Source organism: Boleophthalmus pectinirostris, unplaced genomic scaffold (assembly GCF_026225935.1).
Source record: "Boleophthalmus pectinirostris isolate CB_2022bp ecotype Guang Dong unplaced genomic scaffold, ASM2622593v1 HiC_scaffold_4, whole genome shotgun sequence".
NCBI lineage: Eukaryota > Metazoa > Chordata > Actinopteri > Gobiiformes > Gobiidae > Boleophthalmus > Boleophthalmus pectinirostris.
Window position 1 is genome coordinate 8701284 of NW_026571353.1, and position 17867 is coordinate 8719150.

The 17867-nt window shown below is 39.5% G+C and overlaps 1 protein-coding gene across 1 annotated transcript in view; it reads right to left on the reverse strand.

Annotated features, from left to right (window-relative positions):
* LOC110163802 (whirlin-like) overlaps positions 1-17867 on the reverse strand; it is a 345556-nt gene that overhangs the window by 125018 nt on the left and 202671 nt on the right. The window contains exons 4-6 of the mRNA XM_055161486.1: positions 6187-6375; positions 6002-6063; positions 4299-4322 (exon numbers count right to left, since the gene is read on the reverse strand). Coding sequence (XP_055017461.1) covers positions 4299-4322; positions 6002-6063; positions 6187-6375 — 275 coding nt within the window. The remainder of the gene's footprint in view (positions 1-4298; positions 4323-6001; positions 6064-6186; positions 6376-17867) is intronic.

Here is a 17867-nt window from a genome sequence, read left to right on the forward strand (position 1 = left end):
TCACCACTCTTGGCTTACGTCTCCACATCCACACGTTCCTTTCAACGGACGTCGCTGCCGCTGCCCCACAAAACACCACGACCAAAAACCTCGTCCTTCTCCTTCTCAGTCTCCTCCTTAAAACAAGTAAGTTGTTCATGTTCTGGCTCCGGTACAAGAGGAACTTTAAAATCTCCAGGTGCTCAATGCTCGCGTCCATGTTTGGACAACTTCCGTAAACACAGAGCACGCTCGCTGCAGTTGACATTGTCGTGTCCTCCAGTGCGCATGCCGGACACTTTTGGGCCGTTTAAAGTTCACACTGGAGATCACATAAAAGTCACATTTAATTGGAAATATGAACGACCTCGCGAAAAACATCAGATTTCACAAAAACAATCCAAATTGAGCAGTAAACCACAGTCTGAACGCTACTATGTGTTTTCACCATTTTTGTTATAAATGTTTTGTTATAAAAGACAGTTTAGTCACAGAGAAACTGGATTAGAATTGTATTATATCTCATGTCTGTATTTGCATTAACAGAGACACAAAGAAATTTGTGAATGTAGGTGGTCTATGTACCATTGTTTTTTGTTTTTTTTCATTTTAGTTAAGAACAAAAAACAATACATTCGGAAAACAGTTTGTTATTTCATTATTCCATTTTAGTGTCAAACAAAAAACAGATTTTGACCTCTGTTTCCAATATTTAAAGTTTAAAGTTTTCATATTTTATTCTCTCTGGTTTATTTGCACCTGGAAATTCTGCTTTATCGCCTCACTGTGACCTGTTTCTCTTCCTGGAGTTGAACAATGACTTTCTAAGACGCAAAAGTAAACACATCGCTATAAAAGAAGACGACATTTGTCCACAAAATTGCAACGATTTTTCAGAAATCAAATAATAAATTGCGTGATCTGCAGCACTTTCTTGTGATGTCTGCGCTCACTGGCCTCCACAATTTTCAAATCCTTGTTTCTGTTATTAAATTGTTTTAGATCACTATTGTTGATTTAAAATGTCCAAATTATAACAAAATGATCCACTAGTGTCAGATTATAGATTATAATTACTAGAATACAACGCACAAAAGCACAGCATGTCTCAAAGTACAAAATGAAACCTCTCTTTTTCTCTTACTTTTGAATACTACTTTTTGAAGGATTCTTTCAGCAACTAAAATTGTATTAAATGGATGAGCAATTTGGACATTTTTACATTGGTTTTCAAAGCCGCACAAACTAGACAAGAGACCTGGTCAGTGTGGACTTCAGAGAGTGACATTATAATCTCATTTTGGTGGAGAGACCGTCATCAGCTTGTCTCCATGGAGATGTCACAGCTTTTCCTGGAACATTACGCAAAGTGATATTAAATGTGTTCATCTGTGCGGTCAGGTCATTACCTGTGATTTTACTACTCACATTTAAAAACATGACATGGAGTTCAGTTTAATGTCATACTGTGATTTAGCGTCTCCACGGAAACAAACAAATGGAAAACCAAAGACCAGAAACGCTACATAGTTCATCTTTAATTTATTACACACACATTGAGAAGTAACTGAATACATGTGCCGAAAATTTACTAATTTGGAGTAACTTTTCTTAGCTTTGAAATGCACGGTATTAGTGAGGAAAAAAAGAAAGTTCCCTCCTCTACGGAAGCCAAGAGGGGCCACAACAAACGGAAACGCCACAACAAATACAAATGCGACAACACAACAAAAAGCCACAACACACCAAAAAAAGCCACAACGGAAGTGACCACGGGACTCTATTTTCCGACCGGACCGATCAAGCGGCAAGTGAAGAAGAAGAACTACAACGTGAAATGAATAATGATAAAACTAGGGATGGGCATTTGATGAAATTTTCTTAATCGATCGTCAGAAAAATTAACAATTGATTATCGATTAATCATTAACATTTTATATTAAAATGATCGTCATTATTATTACTATCTGCACTAATCTGCATAAATAAATTCAACTTTACGACAAATAAACCGTAACGACTCTAGAGCCACATCAGCCCGTTTATTATAATGTGTTTAAATCTGTTTTGCGCAACTTTCACAGAAACAAAACTTAAACCGCATCGCTAATTTGCATAAACTAAACGAAGATAAAACTACAGCTCTTGTGTCGCTGATGCAGTTCAACTTCTGTTGGATTAAAAGACATGACTCAGTGGAATACAGGTTAGTGTGACCAGATTTGCGTTTGTCAAAACGTTTTCCCACTGGACACCGAAACATATGTGCTGCTTTGTACACTGTGCACATGGACTCACACTTGTCTCGACCGGAATGGAAAGCGTGGAATTTCTTGTACAAGTCATCGTTAAATACGTATATGTACTTCGGCACGTTGCAGACGGACTGACTGTTTGTGTTTGCTCGCTCCTTCTGAGTGCAGAGAGACACATGTACGGACCCTGTTTGGTCACGCTACACACAGCAACCTACAGTCGGTTTGTCGATTAAAATTAACGTAATCGATGAAATTCTTAATGATCAATTATCGATTAATCGACTAATCATGCCCATCCCTAGATAAAACAATAAACTACTTTTACTTACGTTTCCAACTTCTCCGTTCCTTTACTTTTCACGTTGTAATTGATCGGTCCGTCGGAAAATAGAGTCCCGCGCTTATTTCTGTTGTGGCTTTTTGTTGTGTTGACGCATTTGTATTTGTTGCGGCGTTTGTTTTTGTTGTGACCCCTCTCGGCTTCCGTACTCTTCTGGTGAGTGTTTGTGCAGTATTTCCCTCTCTTAATACACATAAAGATTAACAAAGAAAAATACAACTGTTTGTAATAATGTTTTCTTAAATATAATACAACTCCATATCGAAGTATTGTACATTTTCAGAATAAATTACTCTGATTGTAGTCTGATTCATCAGACGGTTTTACTTCGTGGAAACCGTCTGACCCGCAGGATTAGGATTTGTTCGCTCAACTGTACGTGGGTACTTTTTAATTTATCATCATGTCGTATGTAATGCGCCAAATCCGTAGGAACAAGGGCAATAACGTCTTTCCCCTTGATAAAATTCAAACTCACCTGGCCTTTGCTCATCTCACCTGTGCTCTCTGCTCTTCTTCTGTCCGACCAAAGCTGGCACACTATAACAGCAGTAACTTCTATACCAACTAGTGGTGATGTGTGAAAATGCAACTGGGCCAGATCAGCCAGTCTAATTAAAGATAGTAGCTTTAAATTAAATTCTAAAGCCCTATTTGCCTGGGATTAGTATTACCTCTGGACCTTTGGTGATTTGTAATAATTGCGGAGGATGCCTGAGATCTTAATCCTGTGAGAATGCACCATAATTCTGTCTGTAATTTGTAAAGTATAAAATCCGCCGCAAATGACCTACTTTGTTTCGTCAAAAACACAAACGTCCAGTGATAATACCAGTTTTCCTTTTCTGTCTCTTTCTTTTCTTTCCGTGTTCTTTTCTCTTTCAATCTCAGTCAGTGTCTTATCCTGTGAAAATGCGCTGCAAGTAACACAGAGGTGGGGCAGTAATTTGCAAATTACGAGATGTCCTTAGGTTGTACTTATCCCGTGCGAAAAGCGCTTAAGGCCGTATTCGCACAGGATTTGTTTTACTAGGTGTTAAACTGTAATAATTACAAACATCATCTGTGTTTCTAATCCCATGTGAATCATCCATGTGTGAAAATGTCTGTACAAATTCCCCTGTTTGACCTCCTGTAATTCTGTAATTAAAACTCAGAGCTCCTCAGGTGTCCTCAGGTGTGAACGTTCATGTCTGTAAATTGCCCTGTTTTTCGTCTGTGCAGTGAAGCTAATAGTGATTGAAAACGCCTCTATGGCCCAATATTTATTGTCCACGGACTATACTCTGACCCAGTTATTGTATTTTTCTACAATTAAAAAGTAAAAAAGATAAATCAAACTGAGATAAAGACGTGACCCGGACTTACAACAGTGTTGTTGTGGCAACAAAGAACCAGCAGCCAAGAACATATATGGAGAAGTTTGGAGCTTTTGGCGCAAAGTTTGTGAAGTTTGTCTGGAGAGGCTGTATTAGCGTGAAAGAGAGACTGAGGGACCTACACGAGAATGCTTGTGGGTAAGAACGACAAAATATTTTTTCGAAAGTGCCTTTTGTTTAGACATTGACAGTGTTTTGGGGGCTTAAAAATGAAAAAAAAAGCCATCCTCCAGAGTGGAAAAGTGGAATACGCTCCACCGTAGCGTTTCCGTCTACACTGCCCAAGACGCAAAACTCTGATCAGATCTGTATGTGACGCCTTTACCTCACATACATCACCACCTAGTGTTTAGACCTGGTTTAGACCTGGTTGAGACCTGGTTTAGACCTGGTTTTAGACCTAGTTTTAGACCTGGTTTAGACCTGGTTTAGATCTGGTTTAGACCTAGTTTTAGATCTGGTTTTAGACCTGGGTTTAGACCTGGGTTTAGACCCAGTATAGACCTGGTTTGGACCTGGTTTTAGACCTGGTTTGGACCTGGTTTAGACCTGGTTTAGACCTGGTTTAGACCTGGTTTAGACCTGGTTTTAGATCTGGTTTTGGACTTGGTTTAGACCTGGTTTAGACCTGGTTTGGACCTGGTTTAGACCTGGTTTAGACCTGGTTTTAGATCTGGTTTTGGACTTGGTTTAGACCTGGTTTAGACCTGGTTTGGACCTGGCATAGACCTGGTTTAGTGTCCGGCAATGAGTGGAATTACTGAAAAAAATAAAACAATAAAAGGGATATAGCCCAGTTACTCATAATTTGTACTCTGATTACATAACTCCGGTACATGTAATCTCTTGCTCCCCAGCACTGCCTGGCATGAATACCCAATCCAATTCCACACACTTATGCGTCACCATATGCACGCAGATTTCCTCCAGAAAACGCTCGTCTAAACACGGAATAAAAAGTGAAGACGCGACGCCACTTTTGCGACTTCTGTTCAGACCGTCATCATATAAACGTAGCCTGAGAACGTTTCATAATAAATCTGATCTTGTGGATGTCATCGTGTTTGCCGATGGTGTGTGACGGTACAGTGCAGGTGAATTCTGCTAAAAACAAACTGTAAATAAAAGCAACGTTGGCGACATGATGAATTAAGAGGTCCTTGTCTTGTTTCGGTGTTTATCAGTCCAACAGGTCGTTTACTGACATGTCTTATCCCCTGGTGAATGCTTAACTTTACTTTATCTGAGAAAGTTTTAGTTTGTCAAAGATTTGAAGATGTGAAGTAAGTTTGCATTTGTTTGTTATGGGCACTGCAATTGCGTTTTATTCTTTTCTTTAACTAACACAAGAGTACGGAAGCCGAGAAGGATAACAACAAACGCAAACGCCGCAACAAATACAAATGCGACAACACACCAAAAAAGCCACAATGCAAATGACCGCGGGACTCTATTTTAATGCAAACGCCGCAACAAATACAAACGCCACAACACAAACGCAAATGCCGCAACACATTAAAAAGCCACAACACATCAAAAAGCCACAACGGAAGTGACCGCAGGACTCTATTTTCTGACGGACAGATCAAGCGGCAAGTGAAGAAGAAGAACTACAACGTGAAAAGAACGGAGAAGTTGGAAATGTAAGTAAAAGTAATTTATTGTTTTATCATTATTCATTTCACATTGTAGTTCTTCTTCACTTGCCGCTTGGTTGGTCCGTCGGAAAATAGAGTCCCGCGGTCACTTCCGTTGTGGCTTTTTGATGTGTTGTGGCTTTTTAATGTGTTGTGGCATTTGCGTTTGTGTTGTGGCATTTGTATTTGTTGCGGCGTTTGCATTAAAATAGAGTCCAGCAGCCTTTTCCATTGTGGCTTTTTTTGGTGTGTTGTGGCTTTTTGTTGTGTTGTCGCATTTGTATTTGTTGTGGCGTTTGCGTTTGTTGTGACCCCTCTCGGCTTCCGTACAAGACACATCCATAACAACACACTCACCTTGTATTGCTTGACTGACCGACACTCCCCGCACAATGATCGGTCGTGTGCGCTGCGGCATGACCTGTAGCATGACCTGTAGTATGCGCCGTAGTACCATGCCCCGACGCGTTCTCCGTGCTGTTGACCGCGGTGTGCCCCGTGTGGACAGGAGGGGGCACTGCAGCGGTGGGGCTCCGGGCTGGACTCTGCTGGACACTCTGGGCGTTGGCGGAGGGAGTCTCTGGGATGCCGGCGATCTCGGGGGCGGGCTGGGTGCTGTTGAGCCACCTGGTCTGGTCCACGATGGTGCGAGCGTGAGGCAGCTTCCCCACGTCCCTCACCCGGACCAGCAGCTGCAGGCCCGTCTTCAGGATGTGCACCGCCTCGTCATGGGAGATGGTCACGAAGCTCTGGCCGTTCACCTCCAGGATCTGGTCCCCCACCTGCGAGAGAGGACAAACAGGATTACTCAAACATGTGAATGAAACAAAACACAACACCAGATATGTTTTGGATGAAGAAACAACATTATAACATGATTTAAAGCTCACAAGAGTCAGTTTTGTGTAATATAGAACCTTTAAATGACGTTCTACTAGAAGAGAGAGTTTTTATCCATAGCTGGGCTGGGTGATGTCGGATTAATCAAACAATTTGTCTCCAAATTTTCATCAATCACAATTTCGATGTGTTTATTATTTCTGATTAAAAACAATCAAAAATGTCTTTGGGTATTAAAGGTGCACTGTGTCACTTGTCTGTCTCCATGGAGATGTTATTGCTTTGCCCGGTATGTTTCAGAGTATGGCATTTAAATGTAGCCAGGTTGCCTTCACCTATTGCCTCAGCTCAATTTTATTTCTCTCCAGTGACTAGGTCAGGAATCAGAATACACTAAATGGTTTGCAAGAACCACGGAACTTGTAGACCGCACACCGGCCAATCAACGAAGAGCTGTGAAGCCATGACGTCAAACTCGTCAAGCCTGTCTGGGTCCCTTTTATGGTACAGCACAACAGTAAATAAAGCGGTCGAGATGGATGTAGATGAAGACAGACATTCTGTGTTGGCAACGATTCCAGAGATCGAGGATTTAAAGCCGGAATAAAGAGAATGTTTGGTGAATTTTATCAAGAGGAAAGACGTTATTGCCCTTCTTCCTACGGGATTTGGGAAAAGCTTAATACCAGTTAGCCCCGTTAGCGGTGCACTACATATGTCATGACCAAATAGCAGCGATTGGTTAAATAGAGAATGTGCCCGCCTAACACCGAGCGAGCGAATTCTAACACCGCGAGGTCATGAATCAGGCTAATTTAAAGGGCCCACATTACATTTTCCTGATCTATGTTATAATGTTTTCTGATCCCAAACAGACCTGGAGTTGTGTTTTGTTTCATTCACACTTGTTTAACACATAAATCCTTCATATTTAGACTGAGTTCTTTTCTCAGCCCTGGAATGTCCAATCTCCACTGAAAACTACTGATTTATGACATCACGAGGTGGAGCATTTAGAACTTTGGAGATGTAGACAGACTAATAATACAGGATTACTCAAACATGTGTGAATGAAACAAAACACCAGACACTCCAGATGTGTTTTTGATGAAGAAACAACATTTTAACATGACTTAAAGCTCACAACAGTCAATTTTGTGTAATACAGGACCTTTAACAATTGTTTTTACAACTGTTAATAATTATTTCTTTGGAAAGGGGAGAGCACATCATAATGAGCATATGTTTTATATGTAAATATGTCAGGTTATAGCCACAGGCTGGTTTTATCTGTTGTCCCTGGACAGGCTGATGATGACATTAAAATCACATTTAACACTAATATAATATCTCAAAGACTGGGAGCACAAACCAGAACACTTTTTCAATTACAGGAGTTGTAATTACTAACAAATAAAATAAAAATACACTACCGGTCAAAAGCTTTAGAAAGTTGTTGTTGTTTGTTTTTTCAATTATTAATTGCAATTCAAGTTATTCAAGTCCAATGAATAGTTTGAAATGATACAAAGGTAAGAACTGAACAGCCAGAGGTTAGTAAAAAGATAAAAGATACAAAACACAAGTCCAAGTTCTGCCAAAACTACCTCAGGAAAAAAGAACAAGATGTTGAGCTTGAAAACATGAGTGTCCAGGAGCACAGTGTCCAGACTTAAACATCGAACTGGTTTTGGGATTAACTGGGCAGAAGAGTGAAAGCCAAGTAAACTACAAGTGCCACACATTTATGGAAACTTCTGCAACAGACTTGGGAAGAACTTTCTGAAGAATATTTGATTTCTGTTGTAAAAGGAACAACCCATGAGTGTGTTCAGCTGTTATATCTGCCAAAGGTGGACATTTTGATGAATCAAAAGTTTAGAATACATTTTGGTCAACAGTAAAGCATAAAAAAATGTAAAAAAGTGTGGTGTTCTAAAACTTTTGTCCGGTAGTGTACATTTAGAGAAAGCATGTGTGGGGTCACTTCCAGAACTGGCCTACAACCTGGCCTGCTTGTCTCCATGGAGATAGACAAGTTTAATCCATACAGTGAAACATTCCAGACACATTGCAGTGTCGGAGTATAACCTGGGACCCAGCAGGTTCTGATGTCGAGAAATCAATTTTCAATTCAGTTCACTGTGTGTTTGCACAGTGCTTCAAACATGTTAAACAGCTGGATAACAAATACTACCGAGAGAAAGGAAATGTTTACAATCACAAACAAAGATCATTTAGATTTCCTCCTGACATTTTGTATGCAAATTACACCAACCATTATGTCATTCATTATCCTTTCAAAATGTGCAAATATGGACTTTTCATTCTGAATGAGAGAGGCTGTACAGCTCAGCCCCGACAAGGATCAATGATGAAAATACAAGTGTGAACTTTCTACAGTCGTATCAGTCAGCTTACTCCTGGAGGCAACCTGAACAGAGAGTCTTAAAGAAGAGTCTGGGAGTTAAAGTAGTTCACAGACATGTCTCTTTATTGGCTCAAAACAGGTACAGGTCTCCGATTCAAGTTGATTTACATGCTTCAGCCACACTGCATCTCTTCACATCGCCCCTCGATGACGTCCGCTTCAGACGACGTCCCCCGATATCGACACACAGAAAAACACGTAGCTTTATACAATGAATCTGACAAATATTAACTGACTGCATCACTTGTTGATTTAGCATTTTCAGCAGAAACATGCACAGCAGTTTTGACCTGACACATGTGCGATACATATTATCATGGAATGGTATAGGTTAAAGGTTCAGACCCGCCCCTTTTCTGTCTCATATACATTCAAAGTCCATAACAACATCATATCCCGTCAACGAACTCAGTGACTTCAATATTACATGGTTGAATTAACATGAATGAAACATTAAAAACAGAGAATGATTCCCACATATCCCTATACAGCACAGGGCAGAATTATTTTTAGTTTACTTTTTACTTTAGTTTACTGTACTGTAATATTATTATTGAAGTAACAGCACTCTAACTTTTAATAGATTTAGTGATTCTTCCCACTGTGAGAAAGTCTACAAGATCCATTTGAGTTTCTCCTTCAGGCATTATTTAATTTTCTTAAATATTATAATTAAATCAGATGTTACATCTCAACAGTTACTCTTTAAAGATGCATTGTGTAACTTTTCTCGTTGAAGGTCCATCAAATGCTTGTCTCTATGGTAATGTTATTGCTTTGTCTGTTATGTTTCATAGTATGTTTAAATGTGATGTAGAGCTGTTTAGTTTAGTCCTGGTTTTAGTCCTGGTTTAGACCTGGTTTAGACCTGGTTTAGATCTAATTTATATCTAGTTTAGATCTGGTTTAGACCTGGTTTTAGACCTGGTTTAGTCCTGGTTTAGTCCTGGTTTAGTCCTGGTTTAGTCCTGGTTTAGTCCTGGTTTTAGACCTGGTTTAGACCTGGTTTAGATCTAATTTATATCTAGTTTAGATCTGGTTTAGACCTGGTTTTAGACCTGGTTTAGTCCTGGTTTTAGTCCTGGTTTAGTCCTGGTTTAGTCCTGGTTTTAGACCTGGTTTAGACCTGGTTTAGATCTAAATTATATTTAGATTGGTTTAGACCTGGTTTTAGACTTGGTTTAGTCCTGGTTTAGACCTGGTTTTAGACCTGGTTTAGTCCTGGTTTTAGACCTGGTTTAGATCTAATTTATATCTAGTTTAGATCTGGTTTAGACCTGGTTTTAGACCTGGTTTAGTCCTGGTTTTCCTGTTTAGTCTGGTTTAGACCTTTATACCTGGTTTATCCTGGTTTAGAGTCCTGGTTTAGATCTAGTTTAGACCTGGTTTAGTTTCCAGCAATGAGTGGAATTACCAAAAAAGAAAAAAAAAAAGAAGGGGGGGTACAGCCCAAAATGGGGAACCAGGAAAATATCGCCATGTAATCCATTGTAACCTGTAATCCAATTACCACTCACTGAAGCAGTAACTGTAACTGAATACAGTTACTCATAATTTGTACTCTGATTACATAACTCTGGTACATGTAATCTGTTACTCCCCAACACTGATTATAACATACAGTAGATTCAAACATTTTACAGTACAAGCTCTTTAACAGCATCCTAATGGCCCAAATTGTTCTATTTATAATGAGAACTTGAACTTGCGTGTGTTTTTTCTCCATAAAATCAGGCCCGGGAGCAGTACTATATATAGCCAGTGTAAAAGTCTTGTTTCCTTAATCTGGAGTAAAGTAATTCTATTGTATAAAAGACCCCCGCTGTGGTTTCCCATTAGCTCTTTGTTGTAGATTTCACGGCAATTACTCTCTATACAAATGTAGCTTTGGGCATAGTTGGGTCACTTACGGTTTAAAAAGGGTTTCTTATAATAAATACTGTAACTCCTCCTCTATTTTTTATTATATGTATGGATAAAAATAAGTATATGCATAAGAAACAGGGTTCATCATTCATTCATTAAACCTGCTATTTTGTTCTCTTAGTTAAGGTTGTTTTGTTTATACATTTGTGTACATATTTTAGATCCTTTTAATGAATTTAGAGTTACACGATTAGACAATATAATTATGCCTTTTGTTATTTTTGCTACTTATTTTGAATGTATTATCACCATTTACATTTTCTCTCTTTGTATTATAGTATATTGTGATGTGTGAGCTGCTGTGTCCAAGTACCGTTTTTTGGTCTACAAGTCACAAAAGCCAAAAATGCGTAATTTAGAAGAAAACGTCACATATGAACAGTTCTTCAGATAATTATAGCACAAACAACAGAACAGAAAAAGTTTACCAAACTCTCCATCTCACTCCAAATCACCAATCGCTGTTTGATTTTTCAGCTGCATATTTCAGTACTTGCAGCTTGTAATCTGCAAAATATGATTTTCTTTTTGGGGACATTTGTGTTCAGTCTTCTCAGTCGTCTTTATAAAGTTTGCTTTAAGTTAAAATTTTCAATGGTACAGAATAGGGATGGGCATGATTAGTCGATTAATTGATCATTAAGAATTTCATCGATTACGTTCAATTTTAAAGGTTGTATAGAGGATTTTCCAAGGAACGAGAAATCCAGCGACTGTTTGTCCTTTTTCAAATGTTGTGCATGCGTGAAACCACCCCCCTCCCTACAGCTCCTACGTAGAAACGCCTCCTCCCGCCTCCTCTTTACGCCAGAAACAGGTTTGTTTACAGCCGGTGCTGCACATGACTTGTAAACAACTAACTACAGTGTTGGTTAGGCAAGACGGAGAAGTGAGGAGCGGGGGGGGGTGTGTGCGGACATTTCGTGCACGTGGACGAGAAGTGAGGAGCAGGAGAAAGAGTGGAGCAGGGAGAGAGAGAGGAGAGAGGAGAGAGGAGGAGAGGGGGAGAGGAGAGGAGAGAGGAGAGGGAGAGGGAGAGGGGAGCGGTGCGGAGATTCCGTGCCCGAAGAAGTGAGGAGCAGCGGGAAGAGCGGATCGGGCAGCGGGGACAGGAGCAGGAAAGGGGTGCAGAGAAGAGTGTGCGGAGATTCAGTGCGAATGAACTAGCTACAACACGCAGCAGCAAGCGGACTCTTTCTTTGCATTGAAAATTACGTTTTCAGACATAGGATATCGCTTTCGTGTCCTGAAAAACGTTTGACTAGCTCTTGGAAATAAAGTACGTTTTCATAATAAGCAGAAGTGACCTGTCCAGGAGTAATTTGTGGACCATGCGTCAGTCTTTAGAGACCCTGCGTCTGCTTCAGTCGCGCCACCGCTGGAATGAATCTTCAAGAATCACCTTAGTTTGGCTTCGCTGCTTTTCCCCTTGTCTTCTTCTTTCAGCGACCTCAAAAAACGGACTTTCTTTTGTGGCTAACTGCTCCTGGATTCTTGTCGCCATTGCAACAAACTTTGTGCGAACTGCGAGGAAGATATAGGTCAAAAAAAGCCGCTAAGAAACTGTTACGTTGGTGGAGTAAACAGCGTCTGTGCAGCTTGCGTCTGTGGACTGCGTCAGGCGTACGTAAACACGTACCGGCGGCGCAGGCAAGTCAGTTACGCTAGAAACGTAGGGAGATTGATTGACAGCCTGTCAGCTAACAGATAACGAGGCAGTGTCGTTATCTATTGGCAAATGTTTAGCCCCACCACATCCAGAGTTGATGAATTTTTTTTTCTTTTTTTTGGTCATCATAATTACAAGGCTACTGCACCTCTATAATGCTATCATTGACAACAATTGACAACTTGAAACAAAAAAAAAATCCTCCATACAACCTTTAATCGACAAACCGAATGTAGGTTGCTGTGTGTAGCGTGACCAAACAGGGTCCAGACATGTGTCTCTCTGCACTCAGAAGGAGCGAGCAGACACAGACAGTCGGTCATTTGCTGAAGCGCAAATGTGTATTTAACGATGACTTGTATAAGAAATTCCACGCTTTCCATTCCAGTCGGGACAAGTGTGAGTCCATGTGCACAGTGAACAAAGCAGCACACGTTTCGGTGTCCAGTGGGGAAAAGTTCACCAGGACGCCGAAAACATCAAAAAAAGCTTTCATCAGGAGCTCATATCAAGGAGTCTCCACCTATCCAATGACGTCCTCCGTCCACCTCCCGTACGGTGTCCTGGTTTTGACAAACACAAATATGGTCACACTAACCTGTATTCCACTGAGTCATGTCTTTTAATCTGACAGAAGTTGAACCACATCAGCGACACAAGAGCTGTTTTATTTTTCTTCGCTTAGTTTACGCAAATTAGCCATGCAGTTTGAAGTTTCGTTTCTATGAGAGTTGCACAAAGGTCCATTAAACACATAATAATAAACGGGCTGATGTGGCTCTAGAGTGGTTACGGTTTATATGTCGTAAAGTTGAATTTATTTATGCAGATTAGTAGTGCAGATAGTAATAATAATGATCATCATTTTTATATAAAAATGTTAATGATTAATTGATAATCGATCGTTAATTCTCCCGACAATCGATTAAGAAAATTTAATTGAATGCCCATCCCTAGTCCAGGAGTAACGGTGCAATCGACTGACATGATACAGACAGGACAGAGGCTCTTTCTGCAGGAGACATGTGCAGTAGAGTGAAGTGACAGTGGTACAGGAGGAACAGGAGCAGCAGATACTGACACACAAGACTAGAGCGCCCCCTCGTGGCTGTCAGTGTGAACATTTTAACATATAAGCCGCACCACCTTCAACTCCACATAAGGAGTGTCAAACAAAAAAATAATTATTACATAAAGATACTAATCAAAACATTTCCCTCGTGGATGAATAGATTGTCTCATGTTTAAAATATAAACAAAGGAACCCCTGGACAGTCTGCTTTAGTGATTGCGTCACTGTGATAGACTAAATCAGATAAAATGGTGGATGGGGAAATTAAAAGTTTTACACAAAAATCAACAGCGTCTCTATATGTCCTCATGGCGTCAGTGAGTGTAAACAGAGTAAGTACATTAGTCAACAGTGCACATCTGCTCCACAGTATCTCCACAGCGCAGCAGTGTGAAATAAGACCACTTATAGAAGCTTTATCTGTGCCATCTGCAAACAATAGAAGGACCACAGGCACATGTCCTTGTCTGTGGAGCGCTGTCACAAGGCTTTACTTTGTGGCTTTAATATACCCTATCAATACTTCAGAGTACACTACTTTTATAGTGTATGGAGTTTAACAGCACTTGTATTACCACGTGACATCACAAGGTGGAACGGAGTGAATGTGTGGGAATGAAACAAAACAGAGCTCCGGCTATGTTTTTGATGAGGAAACAACATTATAACAAAGATATGAAAATAGCCTAATATGGGCTATTTAAACACTAATCTATACAGAATGTTGATGTCTTTGAAAATGTAGACTTTTATACATGTTTACTTGTTTTCAAAATGAACATATACAAATTATATCTGTTTTAAGGCTGTAAAATCCCTCACCACACACTTTATACACTTTTCTCACACGGGCTCGGGGTTCTGACTTTTTATTTTTTTTTATTTATAATTTGTGAAGTTTGAGGGATTGGATAGCCAGCACATCCACAACAAGACAGACTTAACTAAATATAAAACTAACACGCTTCCCAAAAAATAAAAAATAATAAATTAATAAATAAATAAATGATAATAAATATTTATTTTTTTTTTAAAGGGTGGGGGGTGGGGGGGGTCTCTTTAAATTCAATATTAGCCCTGGTTTTAGATCTGGTTTAATCTGGTTTAGACCTGGTTTATCCTGGTTTAGTCCTGGTTTATCAGTTCTGGTTTAGTCCTGGTTTAGTCTGGTTTAGTTTAGTCTGGTTTAGTTCTGGTTTAGTCCCTGGTTTAGTTCTGGTTTAGTCCTGGTTTAGTGGTTTCTGGTTCTGGTTTAGTCCCTGGTTTAGTTCTGGTTTATCTGGTTTAGTCCTGGTTTAGTTTAGTCCTGGTTTAGTTCTGGTTTAGTCCTGGTTTAGTTCTGGTTTAGTCCTGGTTTAGTCCTGGTTTAGACCTGGTTTAATCCTGACCCACCCATGTGTAATCACTACCCGCCCGCAAAATTCCAGAACATTAAATCTCGCCCGTTACAGCAGCTGTTTGCCTGTACTCGTGCAGGACTCTGCTACAGCAGCATAACTTCTGCTCTTCAGCGTGTCCAGAAGTCCAACTTTTTGTGCGATGGTTTGCATCTTCCTCTGCTTTTTGGGTGTGACTGCAGGAGCCTTTGTCCTTGCAGAACATTTCGTCGACATTGTGGGTTTTGTCAGGGAGAAAACTTGCAAACATACAGCACTTCAGAATCACACTGCTAGAGATCCAACATTTATGTAAATTTGTCAAGCTGAACACATCTGTACTGTACAGGAGACGCAGCACGGGGAGATTGATTGACAACGGTCTACAGCCAATCAGGATGCAGGGGGAGGAACACAATGCGCATTCATATGCTGTAAAAAAAAAAAAACTAAACAAAAAAACAAGAACATGCAACATGCAAAATTGCAACAACAAAAAAATCCGCGAAGCAGCAAGACCACGATATAGCGAGGGATGTACATAACGTTACAAGTTAAGGTTGAGATGATATTAACTTTCTTTGTAGAAGGATATCTGGACAAAACACCCTTCATATTTTTGCATACACTTCACTTTGGCACCTTCAAAGTCACAGCAATACTAGAAAGTTCCAAAGTTCTTCTCAGAGGAGCGGTCAGCTGAATCCCCTTCCTCATGGTAATAAGCGTATTAGCATTTTTTATAACAGCGATGTGTGTTCACCTTGATACTGCGAGGAGGAGAACAGCCTGTCTGCATATCTGAAATAAATCACTGGGTTTTGTGCTGAAAACCAACCCGTCTGTAGACCAAGGTTAGGGGAAGAGAGAGTGGCTTTATAAAGACCAGATCGTCGAGGCCTGGAGGTTTCGCTGCAGTGGGGCCAGGCTAAAATGGGATTAATATGGAGATGTTGTGTTTGGTTTGGTGAATCCAGAGGGAGACTGGGAGCTGTGGTTGATTAAAATAATCACTTTGGATATTGGTGGATTTCCTCTTGCATGTTTATTATTGTTTTTAAAATGCAATGAGATTCTGGAGAAAGATCTGGTGATTGTTTTGTATTTTTATTCAGTGCCAGGCTGAAGCAGATGAAGGTTAGTCACGTTACAGGCAACTGCTTTTTACTTTATTTCTTTCTAATAATGATCATAAGGAAAAATGCCATATTACACTGTAAACCCAAACATTCAAAGTAATTAAATAGATTAAGTCATGTACACTCAAATGTTTAGAAATAGTCTTAATTATGTCAAGTTGCTGTAACACATTCTTTTTTGAGTAATTTTTACTTCTTCTTTTTTTTTTTTTTTTTTTTAATTAAAGGGAACTATTGTGGGCATAAGTGAGAGTAACTTAAAAACATAGACGAGGTACACTTTAGTAGAATTAAGTAGTTCAAAATAATATCTAATGTGTGTATAATGTACTAGGTGTATACTACAATGTGTAATGTATGTAAGTATGTATGTATTATTAATCTATATACATATTATATAATATTGATTAAAATAGTAAATCCTCTGACTTTCACGTGGGGACTCTGGGTTCAAATCCCCCTCCTATCGTGTGTATAATGTATATATACTATGATGTGTCTATATGTATACTATAATGTGTGTAGATATACTTGATTGTATGTTCAATGTGTGTACAAAAATCATGGATTACATATAAAACTGAAATTTCATTAAATTATTCCAATGGTTTGAAAACTCTAACTACAATTATATGAGTTGATCTGAATTACTTTGAATTCAGCTGTTATCAAAAAGTACAAGTAGCAAACCATCCAACCTTTTAAGTTCTGGAAGATTGTGACTTCAACAACTTAAAATAATTGAGGCAATTGGTTGCCTCAATTATTTTGGGTTCTGGTAACTTATTCGTGTTTATAGTGTAAGATTATATTAAATGAAATGTATTTTACTAGTAAAGGAAAATCTACTTTGTGAAAACAGGGGAACGTCATGACGACTTTTTGAATCTTCCTTCGGGATAAACAAAGTACTTATCTATTTATCGTCACAACAACAGAACAAGCCGAAAACTCAAACTTTTGTTACGTTCAGTTGAGAGAAAAGCACAGATATCTTCCCTGTCCACAAAATACAAAGTATTTACCTTCTGCACATTTTTCACAAACTATATAGTCCATATTGATACCAAAATCGGCTCAAGTACATCTGTGTTTGTTTTGGTTCGCTTGGATACTTCACCTTTGACCTCCGCACAAACCTCAACGCTGCAAAGGCATTGGTTGCCCACCCAATTAAGAGTACAGAGTGCACATGCTCAGATGGATCCTCGGGACTTTATGAACACACAAATATCGTGAGAATCCACCTGCTGCACGAGGTTAACTCCTTTAGCCAATAATGAGCAAAGACCACTGCCACATCTTTACAGTTATTCACCCAAGTTAAAGAAAACTCCTTACACATTTCCTCCAAAATAACTTAGAAACGCACCAGAAATGCTAATCCAACATAAAGTGAATGAACTCCTGTTGTCTGTCTCCTGCAGAGAGGGAAAAAACCTAAAGTCTGTGGGTGCCATAGGCTGTATATATCATGGGGGTCCAAATTTTTTTCATCAAGGGCCACATATCTAAACACAGATGAAGCAGAGGACTGATCGAGGGCCGTAGACTGGTGCTCAATACAGTGAATCATTGAAATATGAGCATGTTTAACATGTTAGAATGAGCCATCAGTCTTTATTTATGCTAAGATCCTTTAAACCAAACACTAAATATTAAATATTAGCTTTATCAAGGTAGATTTTCAAAAAAAAAAACTTGCAGTAAAAGTAAAGTTTTAATGGAAGCCTGAGGGCCAAGAAAAATTTGGCCAAGAAAAAAATATGGCTCACGGGCCATAGTTTGGATATGCCTGGTATATATAGTTCTGACTCTGGT